The sequence below is a fragment of the Halichoerus grypus genome, chromosome 2 (assembly GCF_964656455.1).
Source record: "Halichoerus grypus chromosome 2, mHalGry1.hap1.1, whole genome shotgun sequence".
NCBI classification, from domain to species: domain Eukaryota; kingdom Metazoa; phylum Chordata; class Mammalia; order Carnivora; family Phocidae; genus Halichoerus; species Halichoerus grypus.
Window position 1 is genome coordinate 78,303,384 of NC_135713.1, and position 24,620 is coordinate 78,328,003.

A 24,620-nucleotide genomic window follows, 5' to 3' on the forward strand; every position below is an offset into this window, starting at 1 on the left:
TATATGAACCTACCACAGTACAATGGTTAGGAAATGATGTCCTGGCCCACTAGAGAATGGATAGCCAATTCACATGTTTAAAAACAAACAAACCACCATGCTGGCTAAATTGAGAAGCTACCTTCACTCCGCCAAGATACCCATTTGGAAGCATTCTTTTACTTTTAAATTTTTTTAAATTTTTTTAACTAACACAGGGCCTGAACTCATGAGATCAAGACCCCAAGATCAAGACCTGAGCTAAGATCAAGAGTCAGACACGCAACTGACTGAGCCACCCAGGTGCCCCGGGATCATTCTTTTATTTTTTTAAAATTTAATCTAATTTATATTCAATTAATTAACATATAGTGTATTATTAGTTTCAGAGGTAGAGTTCAGTGATTCATCTGTTGCATATAACACCCAGTGCTCATTCCTTCAAGTGCCCTCCTTAATGTCCATCACCCAGTTACCGCATCCCCCCCACCCCTCTCCCTTCCAGCAACCCTCAGTTTGTTTCCTATGATTAAGAGTCTCTTACGGTTTGTCTTCCTCTCTGATTTCATCTTGTTTTATTTTTCTCTCCCTTCCTCTATGCTCCTCTGTTTTGTTTCTTAAATTCCACCTATGAGTGAAATCATATAATTGTCTTTCTCTGAAAGATCATTCTTTTAAAGAAGTCCTCAGTAAAAGGGATTAAAAGGAATCGGGTTTATTTGACTGAGGTGCAGATCCCTGAGTTTTACTTTTTTTTTTTTTTTTTTTGGCTTTCCCAAATAGATATTCAAAATAAATAAAAGTTAGAGAAAGGCCAGCCCTGTGTATAGACAGGCGTAATTAACAACCTACTTGAAGCTTCCGAAAGTGCTCCCCGCCCAAATTCTCTTCCCCACCGGTTTGCTGCAGCACCTAAAACGTCACCAGCCACATGTCTGGGCTCAGGCTGAAGGCCTGGAGGGAGTGGGCAGAGTGGGGCAGGATGTCACCTGCTCACAGTAGCACTTTGGGGAGTTTGGCAGATACTTAGCTGGAATGTAGCTGACAGCCTACAGCAAAGTTATGAGAAAAGTGAAAAGGTGTCAGGATTTTGTGGAGCAAATGCAGTTCAAAAGAAATTTAAATCTCTGGCCCACCAGGAACACTGGCAGCTTTAGAGCACAAAGGCTCTGAGGCTGGGGAGTGAAGGAAAGCCAGGTGTCTGGTGGTAGGGAATGAGGGACACCTCAGATGACTAAGCTAATGTTATTCAGCGTCTACTCTGTGTCATGTACTGTGTTTGGTGCTGGGGACACAGAGATAAATAAGCTATGGACCCATCCATCACGTAAGACAAACTTGTAGCTAACTCCAATATTTTATCAACTCTATGACTCACGTTTTTTCATAGCTTAACAGCTTCAAAATTGATGGCATCTCACAATTTTCTTGGCAGGAGGTTTTTTCCCCCTTCTACAGTGGTACATAAAATGATTGCATTTGTTACAGAAGAAATATAGTAAATAAATTGTGACATATTACTATTGAATAGGCAGAACAGTAGTTAAAATGTATAGATTATAGTGAACTATTGAAGCTTTTTTTTTTTGGAAGATTTTATTTATTTATTTGATAGAGAGACAGCGAGAGTGGGAACACAAGCAGGGGCGGGGGGAGAGGAAGGGGCAGGCTCCCTGCTGAGCAGGAAGCCCAACGCAGGACTCAATCCCAGGACCCTGGGATCATGACCTGAACTGAAGGCAGATGCTTAACGACTGAGCCACCCAGGCGCCTCTATTGAAAGCTTTTAATCAGGGGAATTACATGTGAAATCTCTGTATCCATTTTTCCCTTCCTCCTGCTTGCTCCTTCTCCTCTTATTCAATAACTTTTTGGAGCACATACTATGGGTCATACTCTCTGTTAACATCGCAGAGATTCAATGGTGAAAAAGAGACATAACCATTAATCAACTGGCTCTAATTGGCATTTATAGAATACTTCATCTAATGGTAGCAGGATTACATATTCTGCAGCTCACATGGAACATTTGCCAAGACAGACCACAGTCTGGGCCATAAAACATACTTTACCAAATTTAAAAGAATAAATATCACACAAAGTATGCTTTCAGACTACAATGGAATCAAACTAGAAATGAATCATAGAAGGATAGCCAGAAATCCCAAGATATCTGAAGACCAAATAACACATACGGCAAAGAAGATGTGTCAAAAGAAATTAAAAAGTATTTGGAACTAAATGAAAGTGAAATATATTTTTTTTCTTTAAAAGGTGGGAACTCACTGCCAGCAATGACAGAACTAAGGCACGACTGGCTTGGGGGTGATGTCGGGAAATTTGAGGGGGATCAGACAGTGGAACTGCTCTGGTTTCTCAGAGGGCTAGACTCGGTTGATCCCTACATCTCCTCTTGCCCTCAGAGAGATAAAGCAGGGGCCTCTGAGAGTTGGAAGAATTGGAGTAAGCTAGAAGAAGCAGGAGCTAGGGGAACTCAGGCAGCTAGAAGAGCATGTAGGAAGGTCATGGGGCTGAAGAAGAAGAAGAGCGCACTAGAAAAATGAAAAGGCTAGTGTGGCTAAAGTGCAGAGAGGAGGGTGGGAAATGAGGCTCTTTATGTTTGGGTAGAGGAAAGGACAACAGACAATGGGAGAAGGTGGGTCTCACCTAACCAGCGGGGGGAAAAAGAAACAGGGAAAGGCCCTAGCAACTCACAGAGGGGCCACTGTCCTCCCTCCTTGATGTGGGCTACCTCCTAATTTGGGTGGGTGGGTTAGGGTGGGGTGGCTAGTGAGAGAATAGCCCTGAGAAAAGGTTAAACATCATTGGAGATTCAAATTGGAAGACAGACCTGTTATTTGTAGTCTCACCTGGTGCAGGTAAGTTTCATCAGAGATTTACTACACTCCGAGGATGCTGGGTCTGGGCCTAATGTTCTGGGTGGGATGCAGCCGGTGCCAAGAAGGACTCTCTTTAAGGGAGATGTCCCCAGGAAGTAGGTCTGTTGGAGTGAGAAATTCACCGAGTACCTACATTCACCTGCCTGGCCTGGGGAGTCCAGGAAAAGGAGTCTTCCACAAGCAGGCTTCAATTTTTGTATAGGAGTTCTTGTCCAGGGCAAGATGCTTCACAATAGGAACTTGAGTCCCATCTTCTTGGAGGAAGTTGGAAAGGGTGGGATTTCCTGTCTGAGTATGCAGCTTTACTGAAGGAAGATAGCAAAAGAAAATTAAGGTATTAATTTGTGTGTCTTCCTCCCCATGTTGTTGAGTCCTCTAGCTCAAGCAGATAACTGAGTTTTTAATTTCCCTGTTTTAGGGTCATTTGTGTGCTCTAAAGCAGAACTTGCTCGAAAGCAACATCTGACTGTGAGAAAAGCTGAATATTCTGGTGACTCAGTAGGGTGGAGGAAAGGGAAAATAGCAAGAGGAATTTCTAAATTCTCAACCTAGGTCAAGGTGAAGGTGTGTACATCCCAAAGACAGAAGGAACAAGTGTACCACTAGGAAACCATGTTCCTGGGGAGGCCCCAAGATCTCAGAGAGGCCGGGCACATGCTGCATTTAGGAAGGTTGGAGCCTAGGGCCAAAGCTATCTCTGAACCAGCAAGGCCTGAAAGCAGCAGATGCCCTGGACTTGAAGCTGAAGAAGTATGTCCATGGTAACATGGGAACATGGGAACATAAGACCCTGGGATATTTTGGCAGTGCTTAAGACCTTGGGAGGGTGCCCTGGGGGGAGGGTTAAATGAAGCCAATAATAACTGAGACTGGATATCCCAACAATCTCATGGGATGGAATCTTAGGGTGGAATTAGTTAATTTAGATAAAAATTTAAAATGTGTTAAATTTTGCACGCTTGAGTGAGAGACTAAGATTCTTGTCCATTCGAAGGAGACAACTTTGCCTGCTGTGTGGAATGCATTGTAAGGAGGCAAGCCCAGAAAGGAGGAGGACTTGGAGGCTGTTGTAGTATCTAGGCACGAGATCGTGTGGCCCTGGGTCAGGGTGATGGGAGTGGACTTTGGGGGACTGGTAAGGTAAGAAGTGGTGTCAAAGTTTTTTGGTACCTGTGATGGATAGACACCCAAGGTGGCCCCCTGATCCCTGCCTCCTGGTATCTATGTCCCTGTGTGAGCCCCTGCCCGAGAGTATGGGCAGGACCTGCCACTTGCTTCTAACAAATAGAATACAGCAAAGGTGATGGGATGTATATGATTATGTGATTGTGTTACTTGCGACTGTAAAGCTCACCTTGATTGAGTTGCTCCCTCTGTTGCTGGCTTGGGGAAGGCAGACAGCCATGCTGGGGGACCCTACGTGGGAGAGAACGGGGAGATGAGGGCAGACTTCAGTCAATAGCCCCAAGAAACTGATGAGCTCAGTCCTATAAACTAGTGGAACTGAATTCCTCAAAAGCCTGAGTGAGCTTGGAAGTGGATCCTTCCTTAGTCAAGCCTTAGATGAGACCACAGTCCTGGATGACATCTTTTTTTTTTTCTTTTTTTTTAGAGAGAGGCAGAGAGGGGGGCGGTGGGAAGGGGCAGAGAGAGAATCCCAAGCAGACTCCATGCCCAGCTCGGAGCCCAATGTGGGGCTCAATCCCACAACCCCAAGATCATGACCTGAGCTGCAATCAAGAGCCAACAGTCAGACGCTTAACTGACTGAGCCCCCGGAAGACATCTTAATTGCCACCTTGTGAGACCCTCAGCAGAGGACCCAAATAGGCTGTGCCTGTAAGCCAGACCCCCAGAAACCGTGAGGCAATAAATGTGTGTTTTTTTCCAGCAACTAAATTTGTTACATAGCATAGTTCAGCATAATACCCTGTTCTTAAGGGCACCTGTCACCTGTCTCTTCCCACCCACAGGCAAATCTAAAGGCCTATATAAGAAAGAAATCATTACCTTCTATTCACACACTTCCTCAACTTGTTTTTCTGCCTGATTCTAGTTGTAGCCTCTCTGCTTGAGACCCGGTTTTTGATTTCTGTTTGGTTCTAATTGGAATGATACCTTCTCTGGACTTTATTTAGGTTTTTGGGCCCATGTTTTTGCTGGACAATGTTTTTGATTCTGCTTCCCTCCCTGTTCCCTCCTTGTACCCCTGTTCCCCCTGCTCCCCACATATTCTCCCCTCCCCCATCACAGTAGTTGCTGTCTTTTTTTCTTTTAAAGGTTTTTATTTGTTTGAGAGAGAGAGACAGAGAGCATGGGGGGAAGGGAAGAGAATCCTCAAGCAGACTCCCCGCTGAGTGCACAGCCCCAACGTGGGGCTCAATCCCACCACCCTGAAATCATAACTTGAGCCAAAACCAAGAGTCAGATGCTTAACTGACCACGCCCCCAGGCACCGCTAGATGGTTGTTTAGACAGATGATAGCATAGAAACCAGATCGAAGAAGAGGAAGTTAGAAGTTACAGTACTAGTTAAGAGGGTATTTGTAATAGCACAGGTGAGATGACTGGAGGCAATAGGAATGAAGAGCAAGAGAAAGATTCAAGACACCCTTTGGAAGTAATACTGACAGGCCCAGGTCAAGCTAAGTGGTAAAAGAGCAAAGGTCCTAGATGATAATGTTGTGTTAATGGCTCATAGCTTGGGTGACTAGGTTGAAAACAAGATCATAACCACACTTGCAAGAGTCTACCCCTCACTGATTCCTTTTAAACCAAGATGGCACGCAAGTGAACCTACACTAGGAGAGGTTTGAAAAGCGGGAGCACTTAATCTCTAGAATTCATCCTAGTTTCACCACAACCTGGCTCTGTCACTTCCTAGCTATATATCCCAGCAGTTACTTACCTTACAGAGTCTCCATTTTCTCACTGGAAATGATAACGGCACATACCCTAGAGTGTTCTTGAGAATTACATGATGCATTTCATATAGAGTGTTTGGTACAGAGCTCGGCACACAGGAAATGCTCAAAATGCACCAATTTTTTATTACTGAGATGTGCTCCCTCTGGCCCCTCGTGCTTTTACCAGTTTCAGATTTCCTCCTGCTTTGAGAGCTCCTTTCTAAACTCTGTGTTTCATCTCCTAGTTTTCACAGAGCTCCTAGGTTTGGCTTTTTCTTGCTTTGACTTTGTTACTCATCTAGGCTTAGGACATGACTGCCGGTACCTGGCCATAGATAAGGAATCCTTCTGCCCCTTTCTTCACCTCGTGTTTCAGCTGGGTCCAAGGGACCGAATGCCCAGGCCTGCTTTTCTTCTAGATCTGCCAACAGAGAAGTCTATACAGCAGACTTTTGAAAGGCTTTGGCAGGACTGTAATTTTAAATACATTTGAGTACATGTTTTCTCCTGCAAAATGCAGTCAAATGAGTTTTAAAACTTTGTGACTGCTTTAACTCCTTCATGAAATTTTAGAAATGCAGCTTCAGTCTTTTTTCTTTTTAGATTTTTACCACTTCAGAAACTGACCGTGCCTGTGATGATGAACAGAACAACAGGATTGGACTGGGGTGTGGATTTTGCGTGGTTGGGCAGGTCCACTCAAGGGTCAAGTGGCTCCTCCTCTCACATCAGGTCATTATAATTCTAATTCAGGCCTCAGGGAAATTACCAACTACTCAAGTTCTAGATATCGAGTCCCCCCCCTCACCAAAGAGTCAAAACAGTGAATATTAAATCCACAGCTGATGAAAGTCTTTTATATGCTCATTTTTTTGATGATGTCCTGGAAGGCAACGATATCATTCACAAAATATGACAAGACTGTGCTGAATGCACAGAGTGTTTAGAAAGGTGGATGTCAATCCATCCTCAGAACTCATCCCTGATTTAAACCATCTTTGAGAGTGATTATTTCGTATGCCATATTTCTAAATGCTGATCTGATCTGGTAAATATTCATCATTCTCCCAAGTGCCCCATGCCTCTCATTAGACTTACAATCAATTTTCTAATTATTATGTTTTGTCCATAAAGACATTCAAAATTACTTGATATCTCCTTATAATTGTTTTATTGTTCAGTTTCTTTTTTTAAAATATTTTATTTATTTATTTGACAGAGAGAGAACAAGCAGGGGGCGCAGAAGAGGCAGAGGGAGAAGCAGACACACCGCTGAGCAGGGAGCCCAACTGGGGCTCGATCCCAGGACCCTGGGATCATGACCTGAGCCAAAGGGAGACGCTTAACCGACTGAGCCACCCAGGTACCCCTATTTGTTCAGTTTCAATACAGGTTAATATTTATGGTGAATATTGTGATTGGCTTACTCGGTATGTCTTCCAACGTCGTTTCAGAATTCCTCACTCCACTGCAGAGTCTGGAAAGCAAATACTTCTTTTCCCAGATCTCCTTGCACCTAGGTTCTGGGTATGCACCAGGCTCTACCAAACAGAAGCACTGGTAGGACAGCTGAATTTGAAACTGAGTTTTAAGTGGGGAGGGAGGCCCAGCTTGAGATACTCATTTTGCTGGACAGACTGTAACATCATGACATGGTTCTGAAGCCAGAACCTGTGCTAGCAGCTGCCCAATTTAGCAGATGGCTTCTGGGTTGTGGCAAAAGAACTAGTTTCAATGGTGGCCAAGTTCTACATTATGGCTTCGGAATTTGTTCTTGGAAGCTCCCCCTAGTGTGTGTTTTTTAAACCTTCCCAGTGATTACGTTAAGTCACATAAAAGCCAGCAATAAATCCTTTTTTAATTAAATAGCTTGAATGGATTCTATTCTCTGTGATTGAACCCTCACTGATACAACATAGAAATTAGTCTTTAAAGATAACTGGACATTTTGGCTGTTTCATTCTTCTTTTCCATCTTTTTAATTATATGCATACTACACACAAAATGAGGTTGGCTTTATTATTTGTTGTTTTCAGTGAACAGGTGAATTGGAAAGTGATCACAGTCACTGATAAGGGGTTTGTTAGATTCTTAGGGAACACCTGCTATTATTCAATATGCCTGCGTTGGAGATCTTCCATTTGCCTCTCCAGATCCCCATGCATGAATTTACTGGGTAGGAAGTTCTCATCTGAGCAAATGGGCTCACTCACTGACATCCGGGGGCCTTGGAGGCCAGAGCTATCCGCTGACACCCCTGCCACAACTGCAAACAACAAAATCACCTAATCCCAAAGCCCATTTCTTGTTGAATTGTAAAGAAAGAAAACTTGCCTCGATCTCACCCTGTTTTGGGGCTGGGGACAGATGGTTAATTTTATATTACAAAATATCCTTGACTGGAGAGACTATGCAGAACAAAATATATTTAGTTATCTTTCAAAACGAACATAAAATTGAGAAACAGAAGTTGAGAAATACTGTTCCAGTGACTTGGAACCCCAAGCTCTCAAAGGGAAGGAGGCCAGGAAAGAAATGAGAGAAGACAGCCTGAGTACAGTAAGAACAAGTTCCCAGGGGGGTTGGTCCACTCACCAACTTGTAGCATTTGATGAGTATGAAAGCTTGTGTTTTGTCTTGTTACCTCATTTACCCTCAATTATTTAAAGATGGGCTTTTTTGACATTTCATCCAGTCTTGATGTTCTAAGGGGAGCGGATAAATGGTCATCTGATTTGAAAAAGCAGAGGGAACGTTTTAATGTGGGCAGCAGCAAATCTTTGGGGCCCAAGCGCCCCTATGTGGTGGCGGGGAAGTTCCGGGGGTCGGGGGCGGCTATCTATATCCCCTTCCTCCTCCGAGGCATCTCCTAGCGTAACCCCCTTCCACTAAAAGCCCAGAGGATTCAGCATTTTGCACAAGGAGTCCTTCCAAGGTTCTTGTTTCTTTCGGAGGCGGGCCAAGAGCTCCCAGCCCATTTGCAGAGACGAGATGATGGACACCGCTTGAGTCCAACCGGCGTGGAGCCCGTCCAGAATTGGTGGAGCCCCGAGCTGGAGTCCAGCCTCCGTCACTTTCCAGAGCACGCACCCTTTTTAAATGTTTTCAACGCCCCGCTGCGCCGAAGGCTAACCGTTGAAAAAAATAACCCCCAAAGACACACTCAGAATGATCTGCGTTCAGAAAGGAGTGCTGCTTCCCACCTGATCCCCCCCCCCCCCCCCGTATTGCAACTCCGCTGTTTCCCTTGCGCATTTGCGAATTTCCGTCGGGGGTCCCGCGGTCTCCTTCGCGCTGCCCCCGGCCGGGTTTCTCCTCACCCGGCTCCCGCCTCCGCCGGGGGTTCTCCTGCGCCTGTCAGGAGGGCCCCGGCCAACGCGCACCTCGCGCCAGCCTGCCTCTGCGCGGGCTCCACTTTCACTTTCTGTTCCGGGGTAAGGGAGGCCGGCGGCAGCGGCGCGAGGGTGAGCCGGTTCCGTCGCGGACCCCCAGGTACAGCGCGCCCGTCCCCAGCGCACCCCTCGGGGAGCGGCCGCGGGGCTGGAGAAGGGCTCGGTCCCGGCAATCTCCCGGTGCCCGCCGGGGAGGCCCGAAGACCCGGGCGCGCGGCGGAGGAGAGTGAGGCGCAGGGGACGCCGGGCCGGGGAGAGTCGTGGGACCTGGGCCCGAGTCCGCACGGAGGGCGGCGGGTTTGGCGGCTGGCCCAGCCTAGCTCGGGTCCTCCTCGGGCGCGAGAACGCAGGGGGCGCAGGGCCAGTGCGCCTGTTCCGCGCGTTCTCTCTGGTGGCGCCAAATGGAAGAGCGGGGAGGACTGCGGGTTCGGCTGCGAAGGGTACCTTGGGGATAGTTGCCAGAGAAACAAACGTGGCTTTGCATTAACTAGTGGGTTGGGCGTGTTGAAGGATCGGAGTCCATACATGTCCTCAAGATCAGTTCTTTCCTTGCTTCTCCTGTACTTATTCCCAGCAATTGCCTTCCCTTCACTCTGACTCCAAGCCAGAGTTTTATTCAGATAAAGTTCTCCTGTGTGAGCAAATTAAAGTTTCCTGTCTGGGTGCCTTACTTGCCAGGTGGGCCGGCAAGTTAATTTCACGGAAGGAGAGGAGCAGACACTTCCTTACCGTTTTCCTGGAGGTTTTTTTTTGTGTAGGCCAGGTTCAGAAAGAAATGCTCAGTTTTCTGGTAAATGCCCAGAGTATTTGCTCTCAACTCAGGATGTGGTCAGCAATTAGAAACAAGAACAAAAACCTTTAAAAAATTGGCAGTGCTTTTCTTTTCCCAAGGATTTGGAATTGTACTGATACCATAGCCCATTTTCAGGTGGGCCTAAATGAAAAAATTCTAACTGGTTAAAAAAAAATTCAAGTTAATTCAACATTTGTTTGTTTGTTTACCAGCAGTAACAACCTACAGTGCTTGTTAATTTCATCATTCAGAACATTTTGGAAGAAGTCTGTAGATTTCACATTGAGTAGTGTTCCAATAAAGGGAAGGGTGAGCTAACCCAGGATCAGTTGCCCCTGACTGGAAAAGTCATAATCACCAAAGACGGGCTAAATAAGTTTCCTAAAGTAACTTTGAACTCTTCCTGGCAGTGAAGTTAGGTACTCTGTTACCACCACCTTGACTGGGAAAGATGCTTTATTTAGTAAAATCAGATGCCAAAGGCAGATACTTTTTAAAACTGTAAAGAAATGCAGTAAAGGACAGGGAAGTCCTTGAAAGCCTTTATCTCTGTGCTCTAAACATGTGTATTCATCTGTCTGCTGGTAGTTTTCCTTGGATATCTCAGAGATAGCACAAACGTATTTAAAAAAATGAATCCTTAATTCCCTCTCCTCTCTTTTAAAACTCTCCCACCTCTGGTCTTCTTCTCAGTCAGTGGCACCTAGGACTACCCAGATGCTCATTTTAGAAACCTGGCAGCTATTCCGATGTGTTCTTTCAGTCACCCCCCACTTCCAGTCCACCCCAAATGTAGATGTCGAGTCCATCCATCTCTGTCTCTCCCCTCCCCCACTCCCTCCCGCTCTCTCTGGTGACACCGCTAGAGTACAAGCCACCAGCTTACTTTGTCTAGACTACTTTCTAACTGGTTTCTTGGCCATCCCTCCTGCTCCTTTCTTGATCCATATAGCTTCTTAAAGTGTGAACTGGATCCTAAGACCTTCTAGCTCAACACCCAGTGGCTTCTCATTGCACTTAGGCTGGGAGCCAAAATCCTTAACAAGCCTACAGGCTGAGTGGTGGTCTGGCCGCATCCGCCTCTCCAGGTACATCTTTCTGCTGCGTGATGTGTCTTGGGTTCCCTGGCCTTCATAACCAGGACTCGCCTACTGTACCTATGAACAAGCTTGCTATTCCCTCTGGAAAACTCTCCTTCTCCTTCTTTTCTTAGCTAATTTGAATTTGTCCTTTAAATCAGCTTAAATGTCCTCAGCGAGCCCCCGATGTAAATCACTCTGCCCTGTTACTCTCATTCAGGAGGTGTGTGTTTTTCTTTCATAGCCCTAATCACGGTTAAGAGTTCCTCCCCACCCTGAGCCCCATAAGCAGTTTGAGGTCAAGGATCTGTGCTGTCTTACATTGCTAGTGTCGGGCAAAATCCCTGGCACACAATAGGTCCTCAGTAAATATTTGGGGAATGAATGATTGAGAATATTTTAACTGAGTCTTTACAACATGTTGTGAGAAAGGTATTATTTTCTCAAATTACACATGAAGAAAATGGGGCACCTGGGTGGCTCAGTCGGTTAAGCATCTGCCTTTGGCTTAGGTCATGATCCCAGGGTCCTGGGATCGAGCCCCGCATCAGACTCCCTGCTCAGTGGGGAGCCTGCTTCTCCCTCTCCCTTTCCCTCTCCCTCTGCCTGCCGCTCCCCCTGCTTGTGCTTGCTCTCTTTCTCTCTCTCTCTGTCAAATAAATAAATAATAATAATAATAAAAAAAAGAGAAGAAAATGAAACTGGGATTAAGTAACCTGTCCAAGATCACAGTCGGTGGAAGAGCAAGAACACAAAGCCAGGTTTTCTTTTCTGACTGTAAGTGTAATATGTATTATTGTTAATATAGCTATAATTATAGATATGTATATCTGTATTCTGACATTTATGCTGTCTACATTACACGTTCCATTGTGGTTTCCTGGCATTATATCCTCTTCTGAGACACAGCCATGGCTCTCTTTGACTCCGTCTCCTCATGGACTCAACCTTGCAAAGCCTTGGACGTGGGTCCCACTGCCAACTCCTTTAGCAGCCTGTAGGCCTGGCTGTCAGCTCAGAACCAGTTGGAATTTTTAGATTTCCTCCTGGGCTTTTGGGAACTCTTGGGGACTTCAGGGCTCCTCCCATGCCTGAACCTGCCACCCTCATTGCACTCTCTACCTTCTTGGGGCATGGGCTGCACCCACAAGGCCACTGCCATCAGAAATTCAAAATGGAAGCATCACGTAAGTTCCCTTTATTTCTCATGTCTCAGCTTCAAGGGAAATCCATCGTTTTGTCCCTGCACTAGAATTCTGCCTGAGGAAGTAAAAGTGGGAACCCTTTATTATTTTGGTGTTTAAACTTTATTCTTCTCCTTCAAATTGCTTCAGTTCTCCATAGCTAGAAGCCTCCTCTAGTTGGTTCCTACACACACATACAAAAACAAGAACACATAAACAAAAAAAAACCTGTTCTTCCTGTTGAACCTTTGATTCTCTCTTCCCCTTTCATCTGGGTGGTACCTTCTGAACTGAGATTCTGGTGCCTCTGTGCTTGACTGTCTCTACTGTGTTGGTATCCTTTCTGTTTGCCTGCAGATCTGCTCTGTGGGGAAGGGGGATGGAGGGACCTTTAGCAGGGGAGCAGGATGGAGAGGGAAGGGTCGGGGAGAGCACATCAGTTATTACCTTGAAGTGCTGTTCTTCCACATAGCGTTCAAGGGCTAAGACCAGAGGTTTAGTTTTGGCAAGGTTATCTAGAAGGTTCTCAGATTGGCTCTCCAATAGAATCTCTGGGAAGATTTTTAAAAATTCTGGTGCCCTGACCTCATCACCATAGATTTCAGTTTAATTGTTCTAGATAGGGACCCAGGCCTCAGTCATTTTAAAAGCTTCCTTGGTGATGTTAATATGCAGCCAGAGTTGAGAAGCGCTGACATAGAGGTAGAATCCCATGTACCACACTGTAGCATTACTACTTTTCTCATCTGATGTCTATGTTCAGGAGCCCAAGGAGCTTGAGGGAATTAGGACCAATTACCTGGACTCATCTGACTTCTACATGAGTCCTGGCAAACACCTTTTAGAGAGATGTCTTGTCTAAGAGAGAGAAATGTGCTCAGTTCTCAGCCATGGTTGCCAACTATCTTATAATTCACATTCCTTTCGTGTCCTAAGACCTTTAAAATAAAGTGCGAAATACAGTCTGCAGCAGGACTCCCAGCATGCTTTGAGCATAAATCTTGGAGTCATTCCCTTCCTCGCCTTGTGAATAATCATTCTCCATCCAGATTGATTGCTCCGTCCACACTGATGGCCCAGCCAGCCCTCAGCTTTCTCCCTTCATGCTTTAACTCCTGCCCTGGTTTGCTCTACCTGCTATGTCTTTAATGCCCTCCCTCAATTTCCAGATCCAACCCATCCTTCCAAACCATGCTCCAATGCTGGTCTTGCATGAAGGCACCCCAGAGTCGCTGTGCAGCGGATATCACTCTCTCCCTTCTCCCCCAGCACTAGCTGTTATTATTATTCTTAAAATGCTCCATACTTTCTCTGTTATATTCTGTCATTCGTGTATGAATGTTTTCTCCCTTTCCAGATTTTGAAGTCCTTGACTGTGGGATTTGTGTCTTGTGTGTTATTATATCCCACACAGTACTCAGCACACCGCCTTGTATGTGGCAGGCATTCAACATGTATTTGTTGGATGACTGTAAGAGAGAATCCAGGAGACTGTTATATTTGTCAGAAACGATTGGTGTGAAAATCACCATAAACCCTTTAAGTCATTCCTGGCTAAACACGTATTAGATGAACTTTTGGCATGACATTTGACAAAGACACTGCTGTTATTAAGGGTTACTGTTAATGGATACTTGCCTCCCCCCACCCCTTGCTACTCAGTGTCTGTGTCTCCTTCCTATGTTAGGAATTCTCTACTTTATAAGCTTGGCGGGGAGCCAGACCTGTCCTCTACTGCAGAAGCTATGAAGTCCAGATTCTTGCTTTTCCCACTTCCCTGACTGGTAGCGTGAATACCTTACCTCGGCTGAAAGAAGTCCTGCCAAGTGGCAGGGGCTGTAAGGATCTCATATTGACAGTGGCCGAGGCAGTGTCCAGCATCTGATCTCTAGGCAGTAGGGCAGCTTCCTCCAAGGCGCAGTGTGGGTGGGGAGAGGTCACCTGGTCAATTTCTCCAGTGTGGTTCTGGCTATCTGTCTTGGCCTGTTTCATGTGGCTGGCTTCCCAAATGTCCTGACAACTCTGACCCTTTTTGTGAACACTTAGTGAGCTTGTTCTATTGCTTTCAACCAAGAACCCTGACAAATAGAGTGCATTTAAACTTGGAGAGCCAAATGATACTTTTTAATAGGTGTGAAGACTGTTGCTAACCAGTAACTTCTTTCTTCTGTGAATCAATAACATAGGGTGAAGACCTAGAACTTTTGAAAGTTTGTATCTATATCGGTTAATGCTGGGTAGATACATTGTGAAATTATGCTGTCTTGATAATATTTTAGTGACTCAATTTTTTTTGGGGGGGGGGGCTTTTATACATTTTGCCACTAGGTAGTTTGAGCAAGAAGATGATATCTCCGTCCATCAGATGGCCACTGGCAACCATGCTGTTTCTACCGTCCTCACTGTTGATTCTCTTAACTGTGTCAGCTCCTTCGTGGTGTCAGAGCAGTGACACGATGTCTCCAAAAGCTAGTAATGGGACTCCGTTCCCCTGGGAGAAAATGCGACTTCCTGAGCACATCATCCCAGTTTATTATGATCTCTTGATCCATGCAAATCTCACCACTCTGACTTTCGAGGGAACCACGGAGATAGAAATCACAGCCAGCCAGCCTACTAGTACCATCATCCTGCATAGTCACCTCCTGCAAATATCTAAGGCCACCCTCAAGAGGAGAGTCGGAGAGAGGCTGTCTGCAGAACCCTTGAGAGTCCTGGAGTACCCGCCTCATGAACAAATCGCACTTCTGGCTCCCGAGCCTCTGGCTGTTGGGATCCCGTACACAGTTGTCATTGACTACACTGGCCATCTTTCTGAGCATTTAAATGGATTCTATAAAAGCACTTACAGGACCAAGGAAGGGGAAGTGAGGTACTTTTTTCTATTTTTTTTTTTTTTTTGTAAACTTCAAGTGCTGCCCATACTAAATTTGTTATTTCATATGGATTATTTCTTAAATCTCCCTTGATTGTTGAATATTTTGATTTTGTGTTTCATTTATATAGCTAAAAATAGCCAATAGATTCTTTTCCTTGTTTTTCGGATCTCATTTTTTTCATTCTGTTTTAACCAGTTTTCTTTCCTTCAGTTCTGTCAAAGTACCTGTTTGTTCATTTAATTAGATTTCTGGTATATAATAAACATTTTTAATTCTCTTAGCCTAGTATTAGTTTCCTAGAGCTGCTATAACGAAGCACCATAAACTGGGTGGCTTAGAACAACAGAAATGTATGCTCTCACAGTTATGGAGCCTAGCAGTCCCAAATCAAGATATTAGCAGGGCTAGGCTCTCTCGAAATCTCTGCAAAGAATCCTTCCTTCCCTCTTTCTAGTTTGTGGTGGCCATTGATTGTTAGCATTCCTTTTCTCGCACCAATATCAGTTTATCTGCCTCTGTTATCACATGGCCATTCCCCAAATTTCCCTCTTCTTATAAGGACACTAGTCTTATTAGACTAGGGCCCAACTTCATGGCCTCACCTTAATTTGATTACATCTGCAAAGACCCTATTTCCAAATAAAGTCATAATCCCAGAAACGAGGGATTAAGACTTCCACATATTTTTGGAAGATGCAATTCATCACATACATACAGCGTATTAGAAGAAACATTTTTTTTCTTAGATCCTCATCTGCCTTGCTTTTGTTCTGTTTTTTAAGGAGGCAAACTATTTTGGGAGAATTTATACTGAATTTTATTTATTATTTTTTAAATTTATTTGAGAGAGAGAGTGAGCTAGAGAGAAATGGAGCAGGGGGAGGGGCAGACAGAGAGGGAGAAGCAGATTCCCCATTTAGCAGGGAGCCCAGCATAGGGCTCTATCCGAGGACTCTGGGGTCATGACCTGAGCCGAAGGCAGATGTTTAACCCACTGAGCCACCCAGGCACCCCAATGCTGAATTTTAAAATCAAATTTTATTTGCTAGTAGATTATACTCATTTTTCTGAGTCCATATTATTCTTTGGAGGTTAAAAAAAAAAAGTCAGATGCTACCAAAAAGAATTTTTTAAAAAAGTAAATTTTGTCCCCTATCACAGCCCCTAAATATAACTATTACTTTTATTTTGGGGAGCATCCTTCCAGACTTCTCTCTGGTTATGGATAAACATTATATAAATGGAGCTATGTTATATTTTCCATCCTATACGGGATCTTATTTTAATATGTTGAGGAAATATTTCATATAGATGGCTATCACTATACATTATTTTAATGAGTTTATTATAATGTATGTGCAATGGTTTAACTAATACCCCATCAATGGAGATTAGGTTGTTTCCACCTTTTCAGCAATAGCAATATCTTTGTAAATCATTTCCTTAGAATAAATGCCTACATATAATTGCCAAGTTAAAGGTCTACAGTCTTCTGATATCCCTTGCCATATTCCTCATCTGTAGCTAATACTGTATCTGGGAAGTCTTTTTAGAGCCGAAAAGCCAACAGATATGTCCCTTTAACTTACATTTCATTGATTATTAAGGAAGTTGAGCAGGTTTTGATATGTTTATTGACTATTTGTAGGTTCTTCTTCTGTGAACTGCCTGTTTATGACCTGAACGTGCTATTCCCCTTGGTTGCTGGTGTAGTCTTATTCGTTTATAAGTGCTCATTATCTGTCAAGGCTGTTAACCCTTTGTCACATAGCTTTCAATCCATTTTCCCAGGTTTTTACTCATCTTTTTACTTAGTTTATGATAACTTCTGTTCTATGAAAGATTTTTTTTGTAGTGAAATCCGTAATCTTATGGTATCTCTAGGAATTAAAAACCAAACACACATCTCTTTTAGAGTCCCTGGTGCTTTATTTGTATTTTTATTTCACTCACCATAATTTTAGAGTACTTGCATCAACACACTTTGAACCTACTGCAGCCAGAATGGCCTTTCCCTGCTTTGATGAACCTGCCTTCAAAGCAAATTTTTCAGTCAAGATCAGAAGGGAGCCAAGACACCTCGCCATCTCCAATATGCCACTGGTGAGTCTGAACTCCTATGTATCTACTCACAGGAAAAATCCACTGATACGCGGTCACTTGCATTACCCCAGTGACAATTAATATTCAGGTCACCTGTGTCATTTGTTTTATTGCCTGACAGCTAACTTTTCTTTCTTCATTTCCAACCTGTGCTTTTGTTTCAAGCAGTAATTTATCTGTAGTCAGAGAAAAAATTAGCCCTAAAAACAAGTAGGATTTTAGTCCAAGTGGCATTCCAGGTCCCTGGTACTGACAGGAGGGACTCTGTAGGGACTCAGGTCCGGTTTAAATGAGAGTGCCCTTCACAAAGCACTTTCCCCTTCCTTTTCTCATATGATCTTTTCAAGGGCATACTTTGTCACATAAGGGTATATTTCTAGTATATAGTTATTTTCTATAATTTCTATATAGGATATACTAATAATAACTATGATTTGTGACTATATCCACGAAATTGGGCTGACAGAAAAAAAGTAATCTTTTTGGAATATTATGGTACAAAAGTAAGTAGTGATAGATAGCTCAGTTCCCTTTAAAGCGACTATCATCCTCCAATTCCAAAGCAAATGTGGACAGCGTTCCATCTGATTTTCCCAAAAGTGGTGGGAAAATGGCTGTGCCAAATGAATAAAACTACTCAGTACGTGCCACTGACCAATGATTCTGACAGCTTAGAAAAACTCGTCCACTGAGCTATCAGCCTGCAACAGATGTGGATCAACTCCTGAAGCACACACAGCCTTTGTCCACAGAGTTCACTGTGATGAGACTCACATGGAACAGATTTTGCCCAGAGTCTTAAAGGGTGTCCCCGCTCAACCCTGTGCTGGCCAGGGAGGCAAAATCTTAGCGTGGGACTCTGAGCGCCACAGCCAGCCTCTAGGATAGTACCTTGCAACCCTTAACACTCTGTAGACCACCAGGTCCCACCCCAGCACTGAATACCGTAAAAATCCTTTCCACAAACAAGATTCTGACAGGCCCCCCTCAAAGGGCCATGCTCTGTGAAAAGTGCTCTTCAGCAGATCTCTACCAACTAAGAACTTCTGTCTATTCCACGCACATTTGTAGATGGAAAAAAGACAAACAAAAAACAGGGAACAATTACACTGTTTTCCTGATAGAAATTTGAGATAGAGAACAAGCTTGTTCCAATTATCGTTCCATCCCCCAATGTTATGCCATTGCTCCCGGGTTTGTGAGTGAGTTCTCTCATTAGAGGATCAATCACAGCTTTGGGAGAATAAAGAAAAGGGGCAGATGAAATCAAGGGGGAGACTGATGACCAAAAAAGCCTGGTAGAGAAACTCGTAGGTTTGCAGGGTGAAGGCTGGGAACTCCCAAGGCTTCACAAAGATGCTGGAGCCTAAATCCATGGTTATCCAGGACCCATTTGTTACGGAAAGGAAAATCTCTAATGTGGTCTGGCCTCTTGGACAGGAAAGCCCTCCCGTTGGCAGAAGTCTTATAGGACTAGCCTGAAGTCAGGCTGTGGACCCAGAGTTCAGGGGAAGGACAGTGCAGTCTCCAAGGATCTCTTTGGTGGCTGGAAAAGCAAATACTCCATCAGAACATTGAAGTGTATGGGCAGTGGGCAGGATTTCATCCCATTTAAAGTTGAATCAATTAGCTTACTTTCCTAGTAAATAGCACAACTTCAGGAATGAAACTTTTGGTTAGGGGCGGGTAGAAGGCATTTAAAAAGAAAAGGTAAGTTGGAGTTTTTCAAGAGTAAACCTAGGTCGGCTATCAGAGTCAGGGGAGCACAGAGTGACCAGCAGACACAGAACTGGTGGGTGGGTATTACAAAGAAGGATGAGGGCACAGAAAAATAGAGGTGGAAATAAGATTCCAGGGAAAATGCTTGCGTTCACCGGGCTAGTTCTTCTCTCGTTCTCCTTCTCCAGGGCCCTGCCCCACTGCTTGGTGTTGCCTGACGTATTAGACTTTCCTTTTGGGGAGCAGACCTCTTAGACTGTCCCTCCACCACCCCCACCCCACCCCACTGCAGGGCGGCTCCCTGATTGCACCTAAAGCAGATTCCAATGAAGCAAATCAAGAGTTTGGAGGAAGCTTGGCCGCATCAGGCCCAGGCATGTGTTACTTTCAATTTTGTAGGAAAACAGAAGCTCTTTTTAAGTTATGCATGGTTACATGTTTGCCCATTGTAGAAAACAAATTAGACAGTGTTTTGCAGATAATTCTCATACCTGTATTTAAGGTCAGGTGGTCTACATCTTGGCAAAACCAACAATCTCAATTTTGCTTTGTCCCATTCATATTATCAATCCTCATGTACCAAATATGGGCCAGTTTGCAACCATCTGGGGTATTGAAAAGAAATTTAGTGATGATAGTTGCACAACTCTGTGAATATAATAAAAAAACCCACTGAACTATATACTTTAAAATGGTGAACTATATGGTATGTGAATTGTATCTCCTTAAAAAAAATTGAGTAGAATGGCCTCAATATCGAAATTACAATCAGATATTGGAAAGAGAAATTTTAAGATAATTATACAAATGTTGTGCTGTATACTTTGAATATTATGTCTGGTGGTTAGGAAATTTCTCTTTATCAAGTATTTTCAATGTATTGGGTGATTGATGATTTATCTGATGATTTCAGTTATTCTGATTTTAGGTTGAATCTGTGACTGTTGCTGAAGGACTCATAGAAGACCATTTTGATGTCACTGTGAAGATGAGCACCTACCTGGTGGCCTTCATTATTTCAGATTTTAAGTCTATTAGCAAGATGACCAAGAGCGGAGTCAAGGTGAACCCTGGGATTGTCAGATTGTCACATAGGGTGACCAACTTGTCCTCATCTGCCTGAGACTGTCCTGGCTTTAATATTGGAAGTCCCACATTTTGGGCACACCCCTGAGTCTTGGGCAAAAACTGGGGTGATTGGCATCCTCTTGTCACAGATGCTGGTATTTACAATGAGGTTCTAATAACAAAAACGTGGAGAGGCTTGGCCTGGCCTCGTTCATGGTTCTGTCCCCACCATTAGCTGGTTTTCTGTCCTTGGCCCTGCTCCCTGTGGAACTTAGTTTATACTTCTGCAAAATGTGTACATTGGACTAGGTCCTGCAGGGGTTTCTGAAATTGTTTCTGGCTATCACTTTCTACAGTTTGGAAGTAAGTGTGATTGACTATCTGAACAGAGGATCTCTAGTCTTGAGAAGGAAGTAAAATAGAGCAGTTGGCTTAGAGTATTACATCACTCTGGGGAGAGTAGTTGTGACAGTGAATACTGGAATACTAGAGAGAATATCTTGTTTCAAGGACTACTTGCCCTTTTCCTGGGTAACAAAGAATAGTGAACAACCTATTCAACTGTATGCTGGGCTCTAAATGCAAACAATTTTTTTTTTTTTTTTTTTGGAGGGGAGGGCTTTAATTTAATCTCCTTTATTTGTGCTGGCTTTCACTGAGGCCTGAATAGGTAGGACTTCTCTGATGAATAATCTTTTGTTCCCCTAGTGGTTCTTATTCTTGTAGAGATCTTTCTACTTACCTGGAGATTTGAAAGTGATGCTTGAGACTTGAATGTAGGGACTAATCTAAATTTCGCAGTGAAACTATCAGCAAAAACCCTCACCCATTGAATTGCCCACTTTGGGGAATCCTTTATGAAAGATTTCTTTAATAATGTCTCTTCCATACTGTGATATTATGATTTATAATAAATATATATACATGGTCTTTGTCCCAGTCCCTAGCATGGAGCTCCTAAATAAAATACTAGGAATTTTCTGATGACAGCTAGAAAGGTGTCTCTAGTTAGGTTAATGAGATGACTTGTGGAAGGCATGTAGGTAACCTAAGGATGGGGGGTTGGTTGCCAGAGAACCAGCCATGTGATTGGAGGGTTGGAACTTTCAGTCCCACCCCCTTGACCTCCAGGGAGTGGAGAAGGGCTGGAGAGTGAGTTCAGTTACCAAGGGCTAATGACATTGGTCATGCCTGTGTGATGAAGCCTCCATAAAAACCCAAAAGACATTTCAGAGAGCTTCTGGGTTGGTGCAAGTGTGGAGATTCAGCGAGAGTGGCCTGCCTGGAGATGGTATGGCAGCTCTTTGCGTTTTCCTGTACCTTGTCCTGTTCCATCTGGCTGTTCCTGAGTCATGTCCTTTTATAGTGAGTTAAAGATTTCTCCAGTTTTGTGAGCTGCTCTTGCAAATTAATCACACCTAGAGAGGTGGTCATTGCAACTTCCAAACTATAGCCTATTGATCAGAAGCACAGATGGTAACCTGGAATTGTGAATATCATCTGAAGGGGAAGGGGGGCACAGTTTAGTAAGACTTAACCTTTATGTTGTGGAATCTGGTGCTATCTCTGGGTAGTGTCAGAATCAGGTTGAATTGTGGGACACCCAGGCGGTATTGCTGAACTGCTTAGAGGTGTGGGGTTAACCTGCACCCTCCCACACACACATACATTGGATTTGGGGCCCAGAACTTTTACGTATTAGTAGTTATAGGCCTTTTATTTCTTTAAAAACATTAAACATACATTTTATATTCTAGTAACTGTCCTGTCTGAAGTCTTTGTGTGTCTGATTCTGTGGTTTGTTATTTCTGCTGGTTCTTGCTTATGGTGTCTAGTTCCTTTGTGTATATTGAATTTACACTGCCTGAGTTGAAGGTGGATTCTTCCAGAGAGAATTTGTTTGCTCCTGTCAGGTGACTGGGAGCATTTACGAACTCATGAACCACTTTAATTCAAGCTATTAGCTTCAGATTTTTGAGCCCCCTGGTTAGTGTGAGTGCAGCTCCTAACCAGCATGAAGAGTAGCTTTTACTGATTTTCTTAGGACTTCCCTCGACCTCCCCCATATAGTACCAAGACTTGACTAGGGCATTTTTTCCCCTTGCAGTCTGCTTGAGGAAGGGGTGGCTATTTTTAGTTTACCCTTATAGAAGGGCGTGGTCTTTTAGGGTCCAGCTTTATGCCTGGTGTGTCTTCTGTTGGGCTTCCACCTTGGGCAGGCTCTGGACTTGGTCTCCTATCCTCTGAGACCTTCAATGCTGTGAAAACCCAAATCTATCTGTATTAGGTTAGTGTCCTTAGGACAAAAGCTGGCTGTAGTCCTCTGCTGTCTACGGAGGGTCCCACCCTCACTTTTGGCATCTAAGTTTTCTTTACTTTTCTACTATGTCATAAGAACATTTAAAAAGACATTTTTGTATATGTTATCCAGCATGTTGTAGTTTTCAGAAGGGGAGTTGATCAGAAACAGCACTAAGACAAGAAATAGAACTGCTACTTTTCTTAATTGGCAACCATACTGCAGAAAATGAAGCCTTTGATGTCCATCTTCCATACAGTTGTGGAGAGAAGCCACAATAGCATTTGAAGAGCTAACTATCTTTCCTTTCTTTTCAGGTTTCCATATATGCTGTGCCAGACAAGATCCATCAGGCAGATTATGCACTGGATACCGCAGTGACTCTTCTAGAATTTTACGAGGATTATTTCAGCATTCCATATCCCTTACCCAAACAAGGTAAAGATTTTGCACAGCCCTTCAAGTCCTTAAACTCTGGCAGGTGTCGACCATCAGGTTGATCTTCTCACCCCTAATCTATACAGTAAATTCTAATTAGAGCAGAAACAGATCTTGATTAGGTTCTGAGGCACATGTCATGGTGATCATTCTACCTTCTGACTTTAAAGATAAACCCAACTGGATTAGTGGGCAGACAGCAAAGGGCAGAAGCTGCATTTCTTTTTTTTCATGATTGGCACATATTTGGTAGGAATATAGAGGGTGCTCAATAAATTTTTCTTAACAAATTTATACAGTGTAAGGAAAATCTGCATTTTCCTTCTTAAATAGGCTCTTCAGACCATTGTGTGTTTGAGATTTTAGGTGAACTGGAGCCTGGGGCATCCCAAGTCTAGTGGATTATTGAGGAAATTGTTAAGAGTATTCAATCCCCAAACTCGTCAGACAGCTAGATAGGGAGTCTGGAGGCTTGGGGCCCACATCTGACTTGGTCACGCAGCAGCAGAGCAATTCAGTGAATCACAGAGCGTCTTTTTCTCGGTTGTGAAAGGTTCTTCCAGCCTAGAATAGGATTCTGCACAACCAGCCTGGCTTTTCTTAGGATCCCTACACCCATCCGTTCTGAAAGTTAGTGTGTACAGGCAATGTGTCATTTAAAGACTGGAAACAGATTTGTGTGTCCTTTCCAAGATCTTGCCGCTATTCCAGACTTTGAGAATGGTGCTATGGAAAACTGGGGACTGACCACATACAGAGAATCTAGTCTCTTGTTTGACATTGAGAAGTCTTCGGCAGCAGATAAGCTTGGCATTACTATGATAGTGTCGCATGAACTCGCCCACCAGGTACACAAAGCTAATCATGCTTTTAAAAATTGTGGTGAAACTACATCTGTGTTGCTTTTACGGGACAGAAGAGACTTTTCATATTGACATATGAATTGGATCGATTATTTTCCTATGGAAAAAAGGCAAAGTAAAAAGAGTTCTTTAAAGCATTAGGTAGCATGTTTTAAAATGAACATGGAAAGGTTTTTCTTTTTACTTTGATAAAGTATTCTGTAAATGTTGCTCATAAACTGGCATCGCACATGTGAAATCTTTCCTCCTGAATGCCTTATGTTTATAGCTGTGTAGATAATCCAGTCTCCCTGGAAATGTGTGAACAATCTACTGTTTTCCTTTTAGTGGTTTGGGAACCTCGTCACCATGGAATGGTGGAATGATCTTTGGTTAAATGAGGGATTTGCCAAGTTTATGGAGTTTGTGTCGGTCAGTGTGACTCATCCTGAACTGAAAGTTGTAAGTATTTACTTATTTTTAACAGGTTGATCTGTTGTTTTATTTGGTGTTGCTGGAAAATACTTACTGATCCTCAGTGATAGAATTCATAGACATATTAACTCCTTGATAGTTGAGCTAGGAATCAGGTTCCCAAAATGGTAGTGAACTTTAAAGGTATCACAAAGGCTTATTTCCAAACTGGATTGCTTATTTCCAAATCTATGATTGTTAGGAAATGAAGTTAAATCTTACTCTCCTTTAATATCAAAGAAATAGAAGTAATGACAGCCTGTCTGTTGCATATCATTTTCTCAACCTTGAGGTTGTTCACTGAAGGATTATTAAGTACAGATTGCTGTTATTTCAATAGGATTCTACCTGTCAAATCAAATAGGATCCCATTTGCTTTAGGTAACTGCATGTTTGTTTATATATGAGCCTACACTCAGGAGTCACAAACTGAATGCTTTGAAACCTTTATGTGTTTTGTTTTTTTTTTATCAGGTGTTTAACTTGTGAAAATCACATGCAATAAAGTTAAAAAGAAACTTCCTTTAAGTAAAAACAAAAAAACCTCAAACAGTCCTTTACCCTAC

The 24,620-nt window shown here is 43.4% G+C and overlaps 1 protein-coding gene and 2 long non-coding RNA genes across 10 annotated transcripts in view; 2 read left to right on the plus strand and 1 right to left on the minus strand.

Moving 5' to 3' along the window:
• Positions 1-866, plus strand: part of LOC118543906 (uncharacterized) — a 34,140-nt gene extending 33,274 nt beyond the window's left edge. The window contains exon 6 of the long non-coding RNA XR_013445683.1: positions 198-866. This is a non-coding gene — a long non-coding RNA (uncharacterized LOC118543906). The remainder of the gene's footprint in view (positions 1-197) is intronic.
• A 702-nt stretch (positions 867-1,568) lies between these two features.
• Positions 1,569-8,502, minus strand: LOC118543907 (uncharacterized). 2 transcript variants are annotated; one of them, XR_004921318.2, is made up of 3 exons: positions 8,380-8,502; positions 4,234-4,295; positions 1,569-3,184 (listed from the first exon to the last, which is right to left on the minus strand). It is a non-coding gene; the product is annotated as an uncharacterized LOC118543907 (long non-coding RNA). The 2 variants fall into 2 exon arrangements; XR_004921316.2 differs by having other exon boundaries at positions 7,212-8,458.
• The window catches only part of ERAP1 (endoplasmic reticulum aminopeptidase 1), a 41,380-nt gene continuing 23,147 nt past the window's right edge, over positions 6,388-24,620 (plus strand). The window contains exons 1-8 of one of the 7 annotated variants that reach the window (XM_078067013.1): positions 6,388-6,516; positions 7,004-7,147; positions 14,561-15,104; positions 17,076-17,214; positions 19,862-19,996; positions 22,618-22,738; positions 23,432-23,586; positions 23,929-24,042. In XM_078067013.1, the coding sequence (XP_077923139.1) occupies positions 14,578-15,104; positions 17,076-17,214; positions 19,862-19,996; positions 22,618-22,738; positions 23,432-23,586; positions 23,929-24,042 (1,191 nt within the window). In that variant the 5' untranslated portion in view covers positions 6,388-6,516; positions 7,004-7,147; positions 14,561-14,577. Of the gene's footprint in view, positions 6,517-7,003; positions 7,148-9,145; positions 9,277-9,547; positions 11,826-14,560; positions 15,105-17,075; positions 17,215-19,861; positions 19,997-22,617; positions 22,739-23,431; positions 23,587-23,928; positions 24,043-24,620 lie in introns of those variants that run through there. The other 6 variants (XM_078067014.1, XM_036105315.2, XM_036105317.2 and 3 more) reach the window with 6 other exon arrangements.